Below are 18,909 nucleotides of genomic sequence, written 5' to 3'. Positions count from 1 at the left end.
AGGTTGCTATCGATGCAATGCTCCTCAGACAGGATGAAGAGATCAATACTCCCCAATGCCATTCGGCTTTACAATTCAACCGCCAGGAGTAAGATATGTTAAAGTGCCGGGCTAAGACTCAATGTATTTAAGTAAACTACTTAAGAACTTTTTAAAAGCTATTATTAATGCTTTTTGAGAGAGTGATTTAGATGCATATCATATTTTTACTGAGTTAAGTATTGTATGTAATTAGTTTTGCTACAACAAGTGTATGGGACATTGGAAAAAAATGTAGAATTTCCCCATGGGGATGAATAAAGTATCTATCTATCTATCTATCTATCTATCTATCTATCTATCTATCTATCTATCTATCTATCTATCTATCTATCTATCTATCTATCTATCTATCTATCTATCTATCTATCTATCTATCTATCTATCTATCTATCTATCTATCTATCTATCTATCTATCTATCTATCTATCTATCTATCTATCTATATCGCTCTCTCTCTCTTATGGTTCAGTCCACAGTTACCGCTGTCGGTCTGTGACTGACGTCATAGCCATGCCTCCTCACGCCGGCGCTCTTAAAGAAACAGTCACAGTACGATCGCAGGCTCGTAACAGCCGCAACACAACTTCCCGACTTTTGAACTCAATGCTTCAACTAATAAAGACAACCATGTCATTTGCTTTCTTAACCACCCGATCAATCTGTGCAGTCTCTTTCAGGGAGCGATGAACTTGGAGTCTAAGATCCCTCTGATCATCAACACTGTTCAGGGTTTTGCATTTAACAGTGTACTGTCGCATACATTCGACCTACCGAGCTGCCAAGATGATCATCACTAATCAAATCTCACTGAGATTTCTCAGGTCCTGTTGAATTTATTGCCAAGTGCACAAGTACGGGAAGGTACAGGGACAGAGAAACACTGACTTGTGGCAGCATCACAGGCAAGTACATTCAGATAACACACGGAACATAAATTATACGATTCTCTGTCAGTAACAATCTGTAAATATGTTTTATGTCATTAACAATATATAAAATACATTGTGTCATGATCAATATTGAAATGTGCATTTTGTGTCAATAACAGTCTTGGAAATGTTGAATTTGGTCCCTGTCTCCATTCCTCCTGTAATCCACAACCAGCTCCTTTGTTTTTGTCACAATGAGGGAGAGGTTGTTTTCTTGACACAATAGTGTCGGGGTGATGACTTCTTCTCTGTAGGCTGCCTCTTTATTTGGGATCCGGCGGATCAATGCAGTGCCGTCAGCAAATCTAATTAGCAGATTAGAACCCGCCACTGCAGCCCCACAGTGCACTATGTACTGATTGCAAAGCTACGGAATTGCATGTGAATAGCCTCCCCTCCCCCAACTCCACTCTTTCTGCCTCACCAGCAGACTGGGACATCTCACATCTCGCTGCCTCCGCCAGGACATTAAACTGTGAACAACTGTGGTCAGGGACTGATCTCTGGGGTACTCCAAACGCTACCTCCTTCCAGTCTGAAAACGACCCACTCATCCAGCCACACACTACCGGCAGTTTATCATCTCCAACGAAAAAGCCTAATCACCTACTCCTGAGGTTCAATACCATTGCTGACTCTGAGTTTACCACCGTCAAATGCCAGGAGGGACATAATAATCAGAAAGTCTCTAGTCACAGCCGTGTAAATAAAATGTGATCTCAGTAGGTGTGTGGCGCATGCTCAGAATGCGAAGGAGACAGACAAACTGAGCCAAGTCACAGACTGATGAAGGGGAGGAATGATCCATTTTGATATAGAGAAGGAAGCAGAGAGTTTGATATTGTGCCTGATGCCGGAACTTTAGCCAGTTAGAAGATGAAGTCTTGTTCCTCCCACTTGTTTTGAGCTGTAACAGAGTTTTTATCCGAAGGCACCAAGGAGACTAAAGTTATCTGAGTTGAAATGTTGTCCTTCTCCCACTGACGTAGTTTGTAAACATTTAACAGTGTAGAAAATTCAAAAGATTTGTGTATGGGAATCACAGACACAACAGCACGTTAGTTCTGCTGTATCTGTCAGTTCACCAGCGCTTGAATGCGGCCAATGCTTGAATGTGGAGGCGGACATGCTGGAGAAGACAGCGCCCCACTCGCTACAAGGAGAGCCCGAACACGTGACCATGTCCGCGATCTGTTTGGATACATCGCCATGACGTTGATAGCACTGTGACGTCATTCACTGGCTCTCATTTTGGAAGGGATTCAGTCGGCCATCGCAGATACACCGACAGCTTCGCTCTGGGAGGCGGCCGTTCACCTGCTCTGTCTGTGTGAAGAGACTCATTCGGTTAACCCACCATGTGATGCTCCGGTGAGTTCACAATAAATAGAGGCCACATTTCTGTCCGGAGTGAGCAAAGAGTTTTACTCAATCATCCCAGCTGCTGCAACACCAGCAACTTCACATCAGGGAGGAAGTTCAAATCAGCTCCAGTTTAAATGTTTAACCATCACGGTGACTGAAGGCAGCTGCAGGTTCATGAGGGACTGTTACTGTCAGATTCTGCAGTTCTTGCGGCTGCTTATCGCACCCAGGACTGAACCCTGGTCACTGAGCATTGGAGGAGTCTGTTCTGCTGACGTTAGCCTTAAACTGGACTGGTGTTTAATATTGTGTATCTGTGAAAGGTAAATCAGTTCTGTATCAAATCCCGTGTGTCAGGTACTTACTGTCTCTATCACACTCACTATGTGCACTAGAGAGGCCACTCGGCCCATCTGGTTTCTGCCCATGTTTCTGTTCCGTATCAGTTTATGAAAATCTATCCCTGCCGTTCCCCTCTCACTCTCCCTGAGATGACAGGTTGCAAATAGTCACCACTCCGTGGGATAGGAGATTTACCTTGAATTCCATAGAATCACAGAAATCTTCAGCACATTACAGACCCTTTGGCCCACAATGTTGTGCCGACCATGTAACCTACTCTAGAAACTGTCTAGAATTACCCTACCGCATCGCCCTCTATTTTCCTAAGCTCCATGTACCTATCTAAGAGTCTCTTAAAAGACCGTATTTTATCCGCCTCTACCACCGTCGCTGGCAGTGCATTCCACACACCCACCACTCTTTGCTTAAAAAACTGAGCTCTGACATCTCCTCTGCACCTACTTCCAAGCAGCTTAAACCTATTCCCCCTCGTGTTAGCCGTTTCAGCCCTGGGGAAAAGCCTCTGGCTATCCACACGACCAATGCCTCTCATCATCTTATACACCTGCATGAATTTCCTGCATGATTTTCTCCAGGCTGAATAAGACGATGAGCTCACTGTGGTTGTGACGTTCTTCAGGGCTCCGGACGAAGATGGTTAAACTCCTTCTTCTCCGCTCTTTTCAATGTTTTAGGTCACTCTCACAAATTTCAAAGGTCTTCACTTCGAACTGCTGGGTTGTTACAATGCACCTCTGAAGTCTGACAGCAGACTAGCGAGTGAATCTTCGATGGAGCAGAGTCAGAAACCAAGTTGCCAGTCAGGGATTTGGGGTTCCAGAAAGAGATGGGGCCTGGTGTTTACAAGGAGGAGGAAGAAGAGAAACCGAACCTGCAGGATGTGGCTACAAATGAAAGATCAGACACATTTGGAAACTGGTTGATTGGAAAAAAAAGGTGATTAATTTCTGCAAAATACTGGAGGAGATCAACAGATCAGGCAGCAATTATGGAGAGGAATAAATAGAGAACGTTTAGACCGAGCCCCTTCAGCATGCCTGTACTGTGTACTCCGCTGCTTAGTTGCTACCTGAACTGCACAGTTCCTCCAGCATTGTGTGTGTGTGTTTGTGTGTGTGTGTGTGTGTGTGTGTGTGTGTGTGTGTGTGTGTGTGTGTATTTCTAGCAACTGCAGAATCTCTTGTGTTTTATATCTGCCTTTGCAAGAGGCATCAAATAAATGGAATGCCTGTTGATATTGAGTATATTGGTTTTTGGAGCCGCTTTCTACGTTAAAACAGCTACACAGTAAAAACCCTGCGGTGTGGACATGAAACCGTTGCTAGCAGGAATGTTTAATGGCAGCTTGATTACCCATAAACCCCTGGGTTTAAAATTTCGCTGCCTCTGAAGCAACGATCAAATGCGCATGCATCAAGGTCGATGACGTCGCCGAATAGCACGCATGCGCGCCGTACACAAAGGACCTCAGGAGGATCGGGAAAGGTAAGAATGATTTTCCGGGCTGCTATTTTAAACACCGACTGAGGGACATTTGCTGTGAACTCTGGACATCATAGTCCGCAATCCTGGGACAGTCCTGCTCTCTTCCCTCTCTCTCAGCCCCACGATCCGTACGCGGGCCCCGGGGAGCTTCCGGCTGATGAGGGAATGGGAACCGATGGATCTCTCGGACAGAGCTGAGCTCCAGCTATCTAAATGCAAGGATTAGGAACTCGGAGAAAGGGAAGAAACATCTTTTACATCACCAGTTGAGAAAATCACCTTTGTTCTTTCTCCAATCGTAAACAAGAGAAAATCTGCAGATGTTTGAAATCCAAGCAACACACACAAAATGCCGGAGGAACTCAGCATTAGTACTCTTTTCCATAGATGCTGCCTGGCCTGCTGAGTTCCTCCAGCATTTTGTGTGTGTTGCTTGAGCTACCTCCTCTCGGTCTGCACTTTTCTACCGGGGAGAACATGTTTTGTCCCATTCTCTCTGGGTACATAACGATATCAAGCACCTTTGTCCTGGGCAACAAATAGCTTTCACATCACAAATGTGCCAGACTCCAATGAGACAGAAAGACTACTGCCCTTCTCTTTATGTTCATTGGCATTGCCATCACTGAGTTCAACACCATCTGTCACTTGGGGGAGGGTTCAGGGGATATATTTATGTACAATACAGAAACTGGTGTTACAGTATTGTTGTGATGCAAAAGTTGTTGGAGAATTTACAAGTGTGAAGAAGTGGAGTGATATTTGGAAATCTGACTTTTTAAAGTATCATTTAGCAAGCAAATCACATATGGATGATGTACAAAAGCTCCAGTGAAAAAATCCTTCATAGCCCACTACAGGCCTGCTGCATAGTTTATGTGAGAGTGCAGATGAACTCGATCAAACCCAGAGGAGATCAAAGTTCTTATCAATTGTGATTTGCTAGCTGTTAAAAGAAATACCTCCCTATTTAAAATTCAGTGTGCTCATGTTGTTGTCAGTGGGTAAAAATTGCACAGCACAAGGTGTTTTGGCACACCGGTCATTACAAAGTAGGTGGGACATTGCTGGGAAGGTGGGGAGACCTCCAGTGCCCCTGATACCCTCACCTACAAGATATGCATCCAGCTGCAGCCTGTAACCCTGCACTTTAAGGAGCTGGAAATGGATGAATTCTGGATCATCTGGGAGTCAGAGGGGGTGATAGATATGACATCAAGAGAGGTGAGTTACACCCAAGGTGCAGGACACATTAAACTAGGTGAGAGTCAGGTAGGGGAATGAGGTTAAATATCCATCGCAGAGTACTCTTGAGGCCATCTCGTACGACAACAGGTAGACCACTTTAGAAACTGTTGGGGGGATTACCTGGCAGAGGAATGTCAAATGGTTGATAGGGGATTTGTTAGTTTGGGGATTAAAATTAGCAGAGATCTAATATCCTGGTGGTAAGGCTTGCTGTTGCTAGTGTGTGGTGGGGAGGGTGTGTCGTGAAACTAAATTTGCAGGGGGGAATTGGAGTCAGAATGCCAGAACAGATAGTGAAGTGGGTGAAATGAATTGACTTATATCATTCATATACATGAGGAGCAGAAATCTTCATATTACTTCTTCATCAAAATGTGCAATGTGTAATTTATAATAAATGGTTTGTACATAGGACAGTGGTTATAACAGAAACACAATTGTATCAGCATAAATTAATCAGTCTGTTGCCCTGGTGGAAGAAGCCGTCCAGGAGCCTGTTCGTCCAGCTTTTATGCTGCGGTACCATTTCCTGGAAGGTAGCACCTGGAACAGTTTGTGGTTGGGTTGACTTGGGTCCACAATAATCCTTTGGGACTTTTTACGCACCTGTCTCTGTAAATGTCCTGAACAATGGGAAGCTCACAACTACAGATACGTCGGGCTGTCCGCACCACTCTCTGCAGAGTCCTACGATTGAGGGAGGTACAGTTCCCATATCAGGCAGTGATGCAGCCAGTCAGAATGCTCTCAATTGTGCCCCTGTGACAGACGTTGTTCAGAGCTCAGATAGAGTCAGCAGACAAAAGGTTGAACGTGGTGCAATGACTGTGCTGAGTTGTGTCTATCACAATGCACGAAGCATCGTAGGAAATCCAGATGAGATCAGGACAGGGAATTGTGATATTGTAGCCATTATTGGGACTTTGTTGCTCCCAACACTCTGAGAGATTTAGAGAAACAAACTTTGTAGAGGTCGCAGACTATGCTAAGAAACAACGGTTGATATAGTAAGCGATTTTAACTTTTTATATATTGAGTGGAACTCCCATACTGTAAAAGGACTAAATGGGGTAGAGTTTGTCAAATGTGCCCTTAATCAGGACGTAGTATTCCCAACATAGAGGTGTGCAATAAGCTGTTAGGAAATGATCCAGCATTAGTGATAGAAATTAGTGTATGGGAACACTTTGTATCTAGCGATTGTAATGACATTAGGTTCCAAGTAAATATGGAAAAGGAGAGGGCTGGACCATGGGTTGAGATTCTAAATTGGAGAAAGGTCAATTTTGATGGTATCAGAAAGATCTAACAAGTGTGGATTGGGACTGGCAGTTTTTCTAGCAAAGGAGTACTTGTAAGTGTGAGTTCTTCGGAAGTGAGGGTGTAGAGTTTGTATGTGCCTGCCAGAATACAAGTTGTAAGGTAACTGGTACAGGGAAACTTGGGTTTCAAGAGATATTGAGAGCTCGGATATTTTGTTCCTCTAAATGTCTCAGACTGCTGGGTGCTACCAAGACTCATTAATGACTGACTCATTAATCATCAGTCCAAGCCCTGAGCTTATCTGACTTTTTGTTTAGTCATCTTCTGTTGGTTCCTAAAAGCTTCCCAGTAGTTTTTTGTTCTTTTGTCTGTCCTCTCTTTGGCTTTTATGTTGGCTTTGGCTTCTCATTTCAGCCACGGTTGTGTCCTCCTGCCTTTCCAATGCTTCCACTTCTTTGGGATGTATCTGTCACTCAGCTCCGGAATTACTCCCAGAAACTCCAGCCATTGCTGCTCCATTGTCACTCCTACCTTTTCCCTTCCAAACACGTTTGGCCAGCTTCTCTGTTACAGAAACATGGAGAAGTTCAGTACAGAAACAAACTATTTGGCCCTTCTAGTCAATGCCAAAAAAAAATGTAAGCTGTCTAATGCAACTACCTGCACTGGGACCATCGCCCTCCATACCCATACCATCCAGGTACCTATCAAACTTCCCTTAATTGAGAAATTGAGTTCATATTCAGCACTTGTGCTGGCATCTCATTCCACACTCTCACGACCATTTCTGTAAAGAGCTTTTCCAACTGTTCCTGTTAAATTTTCACCATCCCCACTTACCCATGACCTCTGCTTGACATCCTACCCAACCTCAGTGGAAAAAGCTGCTTGCATTTACCCTATCTATACCCTCAATTTTGTAGACTTCTAACAAATCCTCAAAGCAATGTTTAATTTCCTTGTTTATGTTTAGAGCCTTTTTTAGGTTTATGAAATGATGAGGGATGTTGATCGTGTGGATAGCCAGATGTTTGTTACATTGGCCTTTATAAATCAAAGTATAGAGTATAAGAGTTGGAATGTAATGGTGAAGTTGTATTAGACATTGGTAAGACTGAATTTGGAGTATTCTGTGCAGTTTTGGTCACCTAATTACAGGAAGGATATTAATAAGTTTGAAAGAGTGCAGAGAAGGTTTACAAGGATGTTGCTGGGACTTGAGAAACTGAGTTACAGAGAAAGGTTGAATGGGTTAGGACTTTATTCCTTGGAATGTAGGAGAATGAGGGGTGATTTGATAGAGGTGTATAAAATTATGATGGGTATAGATAGAGTGAACGCAAGCAGGCTTTTTCCACTGAGGCCAGGGGAGAAAAAAAACAGAGGTCATGGGTTAAGGGTGAAGAGAGAAAAGTTTAAAGGGAATATTAGGGGGTGCTTCTTCACTCAGAGAGTGGTGGGAGTGTGGAATCAGCTGCCAGATGAAGTGGTGAATGCGGACTCACTTTTGACATTTAAGAAAAACTTGGACAGATATATGGATGAGAGGGGCTTGGAGGGATATGGCCCAGGTGCAGGTCAGTGGGACTAGGCAGAAAAATGGTTCTGCACAGCCATGAAGGGCCAAAAGGCCTGTTTCTGTGCTGTAATGTTCCATGGTTCTGTTGTTGAAATTTCCCAGAGAAGAAATGGCGAACATGAGGGGGCATCCAAGCTGCTTGGAAATAGATACTGAGGGGATTTTGGGGTAAGTTTTTTACACAGAGAGTGGTGGGTGCGTGAAATGCACTTCCAGATATTTGTGTGAGATTCCCATCTGCATGTTAACAAAGGCTATTTGCGTCAGAGTGTTCAGTTACTGTGGGGCCAGCAGCCCATGCAGCTCAGTGGTAACAGGGAATAATACCAATGGAGAGAGTCAAACTGAGCCAAGTCACAGATTGGAGATGGCAGAAATGCCCCATTCTTATAGAGACAGGAGGAGCATCAGAGAGTTTGATGGTCATTCCAGATACCAGCATTGTGCCCAGTTAGAAGATGATTTCTCTCTCCAACTTGGGATGAACTTCACTGTAACAGTGTGATGTCAGGTCACACCTTGACAACTCAAGTGATCTCATCTGAAATGTTGTCCTACACCCATTGATGGATTTTGTAAATCTTTTTTACAGGTTAAAAATGACAAGGAATTTGTCTACGGGAATCTCAAATACAACACGCCAGTTTTGCTGTCTTTGTCCAGATATTTAAGAAGTGCAGCAAGGGATTCACACGATCATCCTTCCTGCTGAGACAGTGGGGATGGATTCACTCTATCATCTAACTGACTGGCATGCCCCTCATTTTACATGGGAGTTCACCTGCTCAGACAGTGGGAATGGATTCACTCAGTCATTTCAACTGAAGGTACCTCAGCAAGTTCACACTGGGCAGAGGCTGGTCATCTGCTGAATTTGTGGGAAAGGATTCACTCGGTCATCTGACCTAATGGCTCACCAGCGAGTTCACACTAGGGAGAGGCCGTTCACCTGCTCAGACTGTGGGAAGGGATTCACTCGGTCATCTGACCTAATGGCTCACCAGAGAGTTCACACTGGGGAGAGGCCATTCATCTGCTCAGACTGTGGGAAGGGATTCATTTCCTCATCTAAACTGAAGATACATCAGAGAGTTCACACTGGAGAGAGGCCGTTCACCTGCTCAGATTGTGGGAAGGGATTCACTCAGTCATCCTACCTACTGGTACACCAGTCAGTTCACACTGGGGAAAGGCCGTTCACCTGCTCAGAGTGTGGGAAAGGATTTACTCAATCATCCACCCTAATGGCTCACCAGCGAGTTCATAGTGGGGAGCGGCTGTTCACCTGCTCGGACTGTGGGAGGGGGTTCACTCGGTCATATAAACTGAAGGTACATCAGCGAGTTCACACTGGAGAGAGGCCATTCACCTGCTCAGACTGTGGGAAGGGATTCACTCAGTCATGTCTACTGAAGTTACATCAGCGAGTTCACACTGGGGAGCGGCCGTTCACTTGCTCAGACTGTGGGAAGGGATTCACTTGCTCATCTCAACTGAAGGTACATCAGCGAGTTCATACTGGGGAGAGGCCGTTCACCTGCACAGTCTGTGGGAAGGGATTCACTTTGTCACCTCACCTACTGAGACACCAGTTAGTTCATACTGGGGAGTGGCCATTCACTTGCTCAGTTTGTGGGAAGGGATTCACTGAATCATCTTTCCTGCAGAGACACCAGTCAGTTCACACTGGGAAGTGGCGGTTCACCTGCTCAGACTGTGGGAAGGGATTCAATCGGTTATCTCACCTGCTGTCACACCAGTCAGCCCATACAGGGAAAGGGCCGTTCACCTGCTCAGTCTGTGGGAAGGGTTTCATTTCGTCATCTCAACTGAAGATACATCAGCGATTTCACACTGGGGAGAGGCCGTTCTCCTGCACAGACTGTGGGAAGGGATTCACTATGTCATCTCATCTGAAGGTACATCAGAGAGTTCACACTAGGGAGAGGCCATTCACCTGCTCAGACTGTGGGAAGGGATTCACTTCATCATCTCAACTGAAGGTACATCAGAGAGTTCACACTGGGGAGAGGCCGTTCACCTGCTCAGACTGTGGGAAGGGATTCACTCGGACATCTCAACTACAGAGACACCAGCGAGTTCACACTGGGTAGAGGCCGATTTCATGCTCAGACTTTGGGAAAAAATTCTCTCAGCCAAATCCACCAAATGTGTATCACTGTTGACACTGGGGAGATTCTGTTCACCTGCTGTGAATGTGGGAAGCGATTCACTCAGTGAATTAAACTTGCGTAACTCTCACTTCAGCTAGCAGCTTAAAATAAGGGGTGATAGACCCCAGCCTGGCTAAACTTAAGAAATCTCGTTTGGATGGATGTTGTGTGATGTGTCCTCTGCTACAAATCAGTACCCTGAAATAACAGTAAACAATATGTGATTAAACAGTTGAGCTTTGTAATTCTTACTTTGACCAGAGGGTTAGTAAAGAAAACAAATAAAAAAAAGGAAAAGGGCCCACTCTCTCCATTTGCATTTTCTCATCTCTCCCTGGCAAAAGACCATGAAAATCACTCTTCCAGACTCACAAGAAAGGACATTTCTGTCATTGGACAGCCCCACACTCCAAAACCCTGTTATCTCTAGTCATAGCCTAAACATTGCTGCTACTGAGGAACCATTACCTCAGCTGGGAAACATTACTGAGAGGTCGTTACATCAGCAGTGAAACCTTACACCATTTAGGACTTGTGACACACTACCGGGTTCACACTGGGGAGAAAGTTTCAATAAGCTGCATGCTGGATATTTGTTCATCACCGTTGCTGAATGCAATTTCGAGAGTGACTGTCGGTGCTGAACTCTGCAATTATTGCTGCTGCTCACCACACCCAGTTCTGCACCCTGGTCACTGGGCATGGGAGGAGTTTCATCTGCTGCACATTCACCTTTAATGGGACTGGAGTTTAATATTCTTGGTCTAAGACAAATAAATCAGTTCTATTTTCAACTCTGTCTCTGGTACTTACTGAATTTATAACACACCTAGTGTACAGTAGTGAGTCAACTCAAGCCAGCTGGACCCTGCCAGTGATTCAGTTCCACGACAGTCCTTTTAAATCCTCCCCTGTTGTTCATCTCTTGCTCTCCCTGGATGTTCACATTCACCCTGAACGTATGTCCAATGTCAGGGTGAGAGGGAGGACGGGGCAGAGAGGGAAGACAGTAAGGGGAGGGGGTGTTCGAGTGCAGAGAGGGAAACAGAGTGATGAGATTATACTTAATATCTTTCAGAAAAAAGTAATTGAACTTGCTGCAAACCTACTCTCCATATCCTGTACATTCTTAACCAAATTATTGATCCAGATGACAATAATGGTTGACGTCCAAAGTAAATGTTATTATCAGAGTACGTATATGTCACCACATACAACCCTGAGATTGTTTTTCCTACAGGAACACTTAGAAAATCTTTAGAATAATAACAGGATCAATGAAAGATCAAGTGGAGCATAGCATTCAACAAACTGTGCAAATGCAAATATAATTAAATATCAATGAATAATGAGAGCAATGTGGTGTAACCCTGGGGAACCTCACTAGGCCGGGGCCTCGAATCCAATAAACAGTCTCCCAGCATCACTCTCTGCTTCCTACCACCACTCTCTGCTTCCTACCATCAAGACAACTGTGCATCCAGTGAGCCAGCTCTCCCTTGATCCCGTGTGGTCTGACTTTCCACAGCAACTTACTGATGCCCATATCGGCCCCGATCCCGGGACAGAGGTGTCACCGATCAGAGGGCATGGATTTAAACAGAGGATGAAGAGGGTTAGAGGGATCTGAGGAGGAGATTTCTCACTCAGAGGGTAGTTGGAATCTGGAACACACTGCCCGAGGTGGTGGTGGAGGCAGGTCTCTTCACAACATTTACGAAGAGGATGAGGATTGAAACTGCCGAGATACAGTCGGCTATGAACCAAGTGCTGATAAATGGGACCAGTGTAGACAGTGAGTGGATGGTCAGAACAGGTATGGCCGGCCAAAGGCCTGTTTCCGTGCTGTGTGATCCACCACTCCGGACATGCTAAATTAATGATGCAAGGCATTGATTTCAAAACTCCACACCCCTCTCCAACCTGAAGTAAACCAGACTGCACCCCTTTGTCACCACTGGGAATATCTGTTTCTGTCAAGGTAACATACAAATTGATCACTTTTGCTAAACAACTGGCAATTGATGAAGTTTCTGTGTCTTCTTCCATTAATGTTGCCGCCTTACAGCAAAACTAACCCTCTCACTGTGTCAGAATCAGTGATTAAATCAGACTCCGAACACTGTGCTTTCATCCCTGCACGTTATAACTGGAACCATCTCACTGAGGGTCTGATGGAGACAAAACCATGTCTTCCCACAGCTGGTTCCACCTGTTGGTGTGTCCTCTTTCCTCCACCTCCAGGGAAGCTGCATCTCCACACAAACTCCTCACTTGAGACGACTGTCTGTACCCGTGACACAGGAAATCACATCACTGTCACTCTCCTGATACCGTGTCTGACCTGCTCACCTCCGGGTATCCTCCCTCAACAAGCCTCTTCCTCAGTCACCATCTGTGAGATTATTTAAAAATACAATCACTGTATAACCATCTATCAGACAGCTCCGGTACCCCTCCATCCCGGACGATGGTTTGCTGATTAAAACTCTCTCTCCTCAGCCCCTTCCCTATTCCATTCCCCTCGGCAAACTCCAGATATGCCAGCTGATCCGAACCCACTGTGAGGACATTTATATCTCAGAGGAGGATGTAGAAACCCGTGTTGTTCTCTGATACAGAGGTCATTGACACCACCACTCAGCCGGCCGGGCAGCATCTATCAGAGAGAAAAAACACACTCCCACCCCACCCCCCGCATAAAACAATGCAATCAGAGGTTTATGATCATTTTCAATATCAAAAGATTGCCCTGACACAAACTGATGAAATGCCTCACAAGGAAACAAAATGCTGAGCAATTCTTTTTCAATCTGGGCATAACGTGTTTCTGGATCAGATAATGAACGAGTTGCATGTGCCACTTGTAGCCATTCCTTATCATGAAATGATCATTTTCAACATCAATAGATTGCCCAGAGGGAATCGGAATGAAAATGTTTGGACACCAGGAAGTCCCGCTCGGAGCGGATAGTTCAAAGGTTAATTTATTATCAAAGCAGGTATCCGTAAACAATTCTTGAGCTTTTTTTCTTCTCCGGAAAACCACGAAACAAAGAAAGAGCATGAAAGTCGTTCAGAGAGAAAAATCAAACTCCCACCTCAACCTCCGCATCAAAAAATAGCATCCCGATCATCAAACCCCCAAAACCCACCCCTCCCGCACAAAAGGGAACAATATCGTCGACCGCCACCCCCCCCCCCCCCCAAAAACAACCCTACCCCGCACAACTGCGGTGGAGCCGGTGTCACCAGTGTAGAGGCGGCCGCATCGGGAACAGCGGACACAACGGACGACCCCGGAAGTTTCACAGTTGAAGTGTCGCCTCAGCTGGAAGGATGTTTGGACAACGGAGAGAGTTCGACCGTCCAGCCCTTTCACTGTGACACCCCGAGCTCCACATCAAATCCGTCCAAACGAATCTGGGTGAACTTTAATGACCAATAAATATAAATCCTCTCAGCGATCAGCTGTCTGAGTGATTCCCTGACTCTGAGAGGCAGGGGTATCTATGGTCCACACTGTCAGGGTGTTGAGTTTACAGGGAGACAAAGACTGCAAGGACGAGAGGTTTTCTGTTGACTAATACACTGTGTGTGGACCCCGCTGGCAATTCTGGTGTTGTGACCCGAATCGAGTCAAACACCACGCTGCCCACTCCACCAACAACACGGCACAGCCGGACACATAACAGGGGACTTTACATCTCACAGCACTGGATTCAGTGATGAAACCCGTGATTAATGTTGTTGTCCCACCGAAAAATCCATTAAAGTGCTTTTAAATACGAGCGCTCCCCACAGGTGACGTCACACAGCTCCCCCCCACTCGCCTGATGTCACACACGGGCTCCCCACACCGGGATCTGCCCTGACGGGCGCGGTGTCTTACGTCACCGACGTGCTGCTGTGCTCGAGCTTTATCGGTTTAACGGCTGGGCTAATAATCAAGTGTTTATAAACATCGACTGATTTAACTGAAACCCGCACATTTCCTGTGTGGGTCTGAATTGTGTGTCGGGATGGGATGGGAATCGAAATTATAACCCTGAGAACTCTGTGACCTGGGGGTGGCTGAAAAGGGATCGGCGAAGATATGGAGGGAAAAACTAAATACGTGTCTGGTGTAAATATGGAAATAATATAGGGAAATAATGAAATAATTTGGGAAATGCGGCGGTGGGTCGGGCAATATGTGAAGGGGGAGGAACAGTCACCTAGTCACGTGATCCTGTTTTACCGCGGATCTTTAGCATTTTCCGAGGCTCCGCCCAACGCCCGTGACGCAATAAACAGATTGCGCATGCTCACATTCCCGGGAAAGGCAGTGTTGTTTTTTCGTTCTTTGTGAAAGCGGGACGGCGGTGAGATCGGGATCGGGAGGGGTTTCTCGCCCCCTTGGATGGGGAGCCGGAGACGGATTATTCTCTGCGGGGCAGCAGCAACAATTTCCCTTCGGTGAGTATTGAAGCCGGTCCCGAGCGGGGAGGTCTGACGTTGGGTGGTGAGTTAACTTTCCCGAATTCAAACAAGATCAAGCCTGCAGATGTTGGAAATGCGAGCAACGCGCACAAAATGCTGGAGGAACTCAGCAGGCCGGGCAGAATCTAGGGGAAGAATACAGTCGACATTACCGGCCGAAACCCTTCGGCAGGACTGAAGAATAAAAGGTGGGGGTGGGGAGGGAGAGAGAAACACAAGGTGATCGGTGAAACGTGAAGGGGGAGGGGATGAACTTTCCCGGACTGGCGGCCTCGCCTCGCTTCCTTCACAGAATCTGCCGGGGTCGTTCCGGGTTGTGAGACCTTCACACCGAACCGTCTGAGATGAGCCGCCGCTCAGCCCCTGTTGTTCTGGTCCTATTAGCAGGATGAAGTAAAACATGTTTCTATCTTGTTACTGACAGAGAATTGTATAATTTGTGTTCCGTGTGTTATCTGAATATACTTGCCTGTGATGCTGCCACAAGTCAGTGTTTCTCTGTACCTGTACCTTCCCGTACTTGTGCACTTGGCAATAAATTCAACAGGTCCTGCGAAAAGTCAGTGAGATTTGATTAGTGATGATCACCTTGGCAGCTCGGTAGGTCGAATGTATGAGACAGTACACTGTTAAATGCAAAACCCTGAACAGTGTCGATGATCAGAGGGATCTTGGAGTCCGAGATCATCGCTCCCTGAAAGAGACTGCACAGATTGATCGGGTGGTTAAGAAGGCAAATGGCGTGGTTGTCTTTATCATTGAGTTCAAAAGTTGGGAAGTTATGTTGCAGCTTTATAAGATTAATTAGGCCACATCTGGAGTGTTTTATACAGTTGTGGTCGCTCTCATTCTCTGAAGGATATCGGGGCTTTGGAGAGGGCGCAGAAGAGGTTTACCAGGATATTGCTTGGAATAGAGGGCCTGAGCTATAACGGGAGGTTGGTCAATCTTATGTTGTTTTCTCTGGAGCCGTGCCGGCTGGGGTGAGACTGAATAGACGTTTATAAGATTACCAAAGGATTAGAAGCAGTGTCTCAGAAAGGCAGCGTCCATTATTAAGGAACTCCAGCACCCAGGGCATGCCCTTTTCTCAATGTTACCATCAAAGAGGGAGATATAGAAGCCTGAAGGCACACACTTAGTGACACAGAAACAGTTTCTTTCCCTCTGCCTTCTGATTGCCGAATAGACATTGAACCCTTGAACACGACCTCACTTTTTAAATATATAGTATTTCTGCTTTTTGCATGATTTTTAATTTATTCATAGAATAATAGAAAACCTACAGCCCAGTATAGTCCCTTCAGCCCACAAAGTTGTGCTGACATGTTCCTGCCTTAGAAATTACAATGGTTACCCATTGCCCTCTATTTTTCTAAGCTAGTTTTTCTCTATTTTCCTCCGGTGCCGCCAGGTACCTATCCAAAAATCTCTGAAAAGAGCCTATCATGCCCGCCTCCATAAACATTGCCAGCAGCCCATTACACCACTCTCCACCTCTCTCTGACTAAAAAAACTCACCCCTGATATCTCCTCTGTACCTACTCCCCAGCACCTTAAACCTGTGTCCTCTTGTAGTTACCAATTCAGCCCTGGGAAAAAGCCTCTGACTACCCACATGATCAATGCCTCTCATAATCTTATATACCTCTATCAGGTCACGTCTCATCCTCTGTCGCTCTGAGGAGAAATAGCCGAGTTCACTCAACCTATTCTCATAAGGCCTGCTCCCCAATCCAGGCAACATCCTTGTAACTCTCCTCTGCACCCTTTCTAAGATTTCCACATTCTTCCTGTAGTGAGGTGACCAGAATTGAGCACAGTGGAGTGTGACCAGGGTCCTATATAGCTGCAACAAAAACTCTCGGCTCCTAAACTCAATCACACAATTAATAAAGGTCAATGCACCGTAGACCAGAGTCAACCTGCATATCAGACTTGAGTGTCCTATGGACTCGGATCCCAAGATCCCTCTGATCCTCCGCACTGTGAAGAGTCTTCCCATTAATGCGATATTCTGCCATCATGTTTGACCTAACAAATTGAACAACTTCAAACTTATCCGGGTTGAACTCCATTTGGGACTTCTCAGCCCAGTTTTGCATCCTTTCAGTGTCCCACTGTGACTTCTGACAGCTCCCCACACTATCCACAACACTCCCAACATTTGTGTCATCAGCAAATTTACTAACACATCCCTTCACTTCTTCATCAAGGTCATTTATAAAAATCACGACGATCAATGGTCCCAGATATACGTATACTGTAATTTTTTATTATTTTGGTTTTTTTTTCTTCTATATCATGTATTACATTGAAATGCTGCTGCAAAGTTAACAAATTTTACACCACATGCTGGTGATAATAAACCTGTTGGATAGACGATACATTTTTCCTGGGGATTGAAATGTCTAATACACTTAAGATGAGACCAGATGTAAGCGACAAGTTTGTCTCTTTCCACAGAGTGGTGGGTAGCTGGACCCTCTGCCTGGGGTGGGAGACCCCACCAGTCACGTGATCCTGTTTGCCCCTCCCATTTATCTGCAGATGTAACAATCTCTTCACACATGCTCACTGTCTCCGGGTGGATGGTGTTTTCCTTTCTGCTCAGTCTTCAATGTTTAATGTTCAGTGAGTTTTGTTCATAGTAACATTTAATAGAAATGTTTGGTTCTCCTTTTTATTGCTAATCGGCTTCATTGTCTTTCATGTTAAAGTTAGACATGTGGTGAGAGATTTATTGGAAGAAAAACCCCAAATGGAAGCAAACCATGACTGAAGACGAGGGAACAGCAACAAGTGAACCAGCCCGAGGATTGAGAGCACCAACTGGAGAGGACCCATCTGACTCAGAGATTCCAGTGATTTAGTCAGGAGAAAGTTTGGTGAGTCTCATTTACTCAAACACTGGTCCTTTAGACATTACATACCTGCACAAAGGAAGGTAGGAAATAGTTGGAGTGAAACTGAATGTGCCCAGAAGTAACAGTTATGCCTCTGCCAGACCCATTTACAATCACTCCAGGTCTGGTAATGTGCTTCCAGCAGCCCAGCCCTTTGAAATCACTCCCATTCCCTCACAGTGGTTACTCAGTTCAAGATCTTGCATCTCCTGAAGTAGCTTTTGGTCAGTTCTGAGTGGGGAGAGGGAAAGAGAGGGGAGGGTTTATACTGACTGTCTTTCAAAAAGAGTAATTGTTTGAACTTGCTGCAAACTCTCTACCCATACCCTGTACTTTCTCACTAAATTATTGACATAGAAGACAAGTAGCAATGGGTGTAACCCCAGGGAATGTCACTAAGCACGGGACTCGAGTCCAAGAAACAGGCAGTCACCATAACACTCTGCCTCCTACCAATCATCTGTTTGCAGGCCCTGGGGCTCTGTAACGAACTAAATGTTAACAGGAAGATTAGTCAGTAATTAAGATGACGAAGGAATTGTGGCCTCCTGAAAGGACATGCGAGCTGAGCTGTCTGATTCATTGGACCAGATCCACCCTCGCTGACAACGTAATTTACCCCTTGCCCATCCACCCAGGTCATGTTACTTCCGATAACCCACAGTACCCCAACCACCCTCCGTCCCCCCAGTGGCCCCACACCCTTCTGACCATTCACCCCACACCGACACATAGACAGGCCCCCTTCACCCACGTCCACCCTCCCAGCTTGGGGAATCAGAGCAAACTGATCCCGCAATCCTAACTCAGTGCAAAACTAAAACCAGGGATGCAAGACTGGAGAGCCCGGAGCCTCCAGCTGTCCGGCTCGGTCCCGACCCTTTCCCACTGCCACCGGCCATCGATTTACACAAACCCGAGATTAACACCTTCCTCACCACCACCTGAACAGGAGAAATACCCGCATCAGCTGGGGTTGGCATTGCACTGCGATTTGCAGTAGGTCCCTGTATGCTGTGAAGATCCCCCCGTCAGATATGTAGACCAGAACCATACGTGTTAAGACTCCCCAC

The 18,909-nt window shown here is 45.7% G+C and overlaps 1 protein-coding gene and 1 pseudogene across 1 annotated transcript; both read left to right on the top strand.

Moving 5' to 3' along the window:
- The first annotated feature begins 4,143 nt into the window (after positions 1 to 4,143).
- LOC140722879 (uncharacterized) lies at positions 4,144 to 11,242 on the top strand. Its single transcript, XM_073037513.1, has 2 exons — positions 4,144 to 4,184; positions 9,209 to 11,242. The coding sequence occupies exons 1-2, from the start codon at positions 4,144 to 4,146 to the stop codon at positions 10,386 to 10,388; spliced, it is 1,221 nt and encodes a 406-aa protein (XP_072893614.1). The 3' UTR covers positions 10,389 to 11,242.
- Positions 11,243 to 14,771: 3,529 nt separating this feature from the next.
- Positions 14,772 to 18,909, top strand: part of LOC140722893 (uncharacterized) — a 29,385-nt pseudogene continuing 25,247 nt past the window's right edge.

Source organism: Hemitrygon akajei, unplaced genomic scaffold, assembly GCF_048418815.1.
Source record: "Hemitrygon akajei unplaced genomic scaffold, sHemAka1.3 Scf000092, whole genome shotgun sequence".
Taxonomy (NCBI): Eukaryota; Metazoa; Chordata; class Chondrichthyes; order Myliobatiformes; family Dasyatidae; genus Hemitrygon; species Hemitrygon akajei.
This window is presented reverse-complemented; position numbering and strand designations above follow the sequence as displayed.

Coding starts and splice junctions, on each gene's coding strand:
- LOC140722879 (XM_073037513.1), top strand. CDS start 4,144: ATGCGCGCCGTACACAAAGGACCTCAGGAGGATCGGGAAAG. Junction 4,185..9,208: donor CCTCAGGAGGATCGGGAAAG/GTAAGAATGATT, acceptor AGTTCACACTAG/GGAGAGGCCGTTCACCTGCT.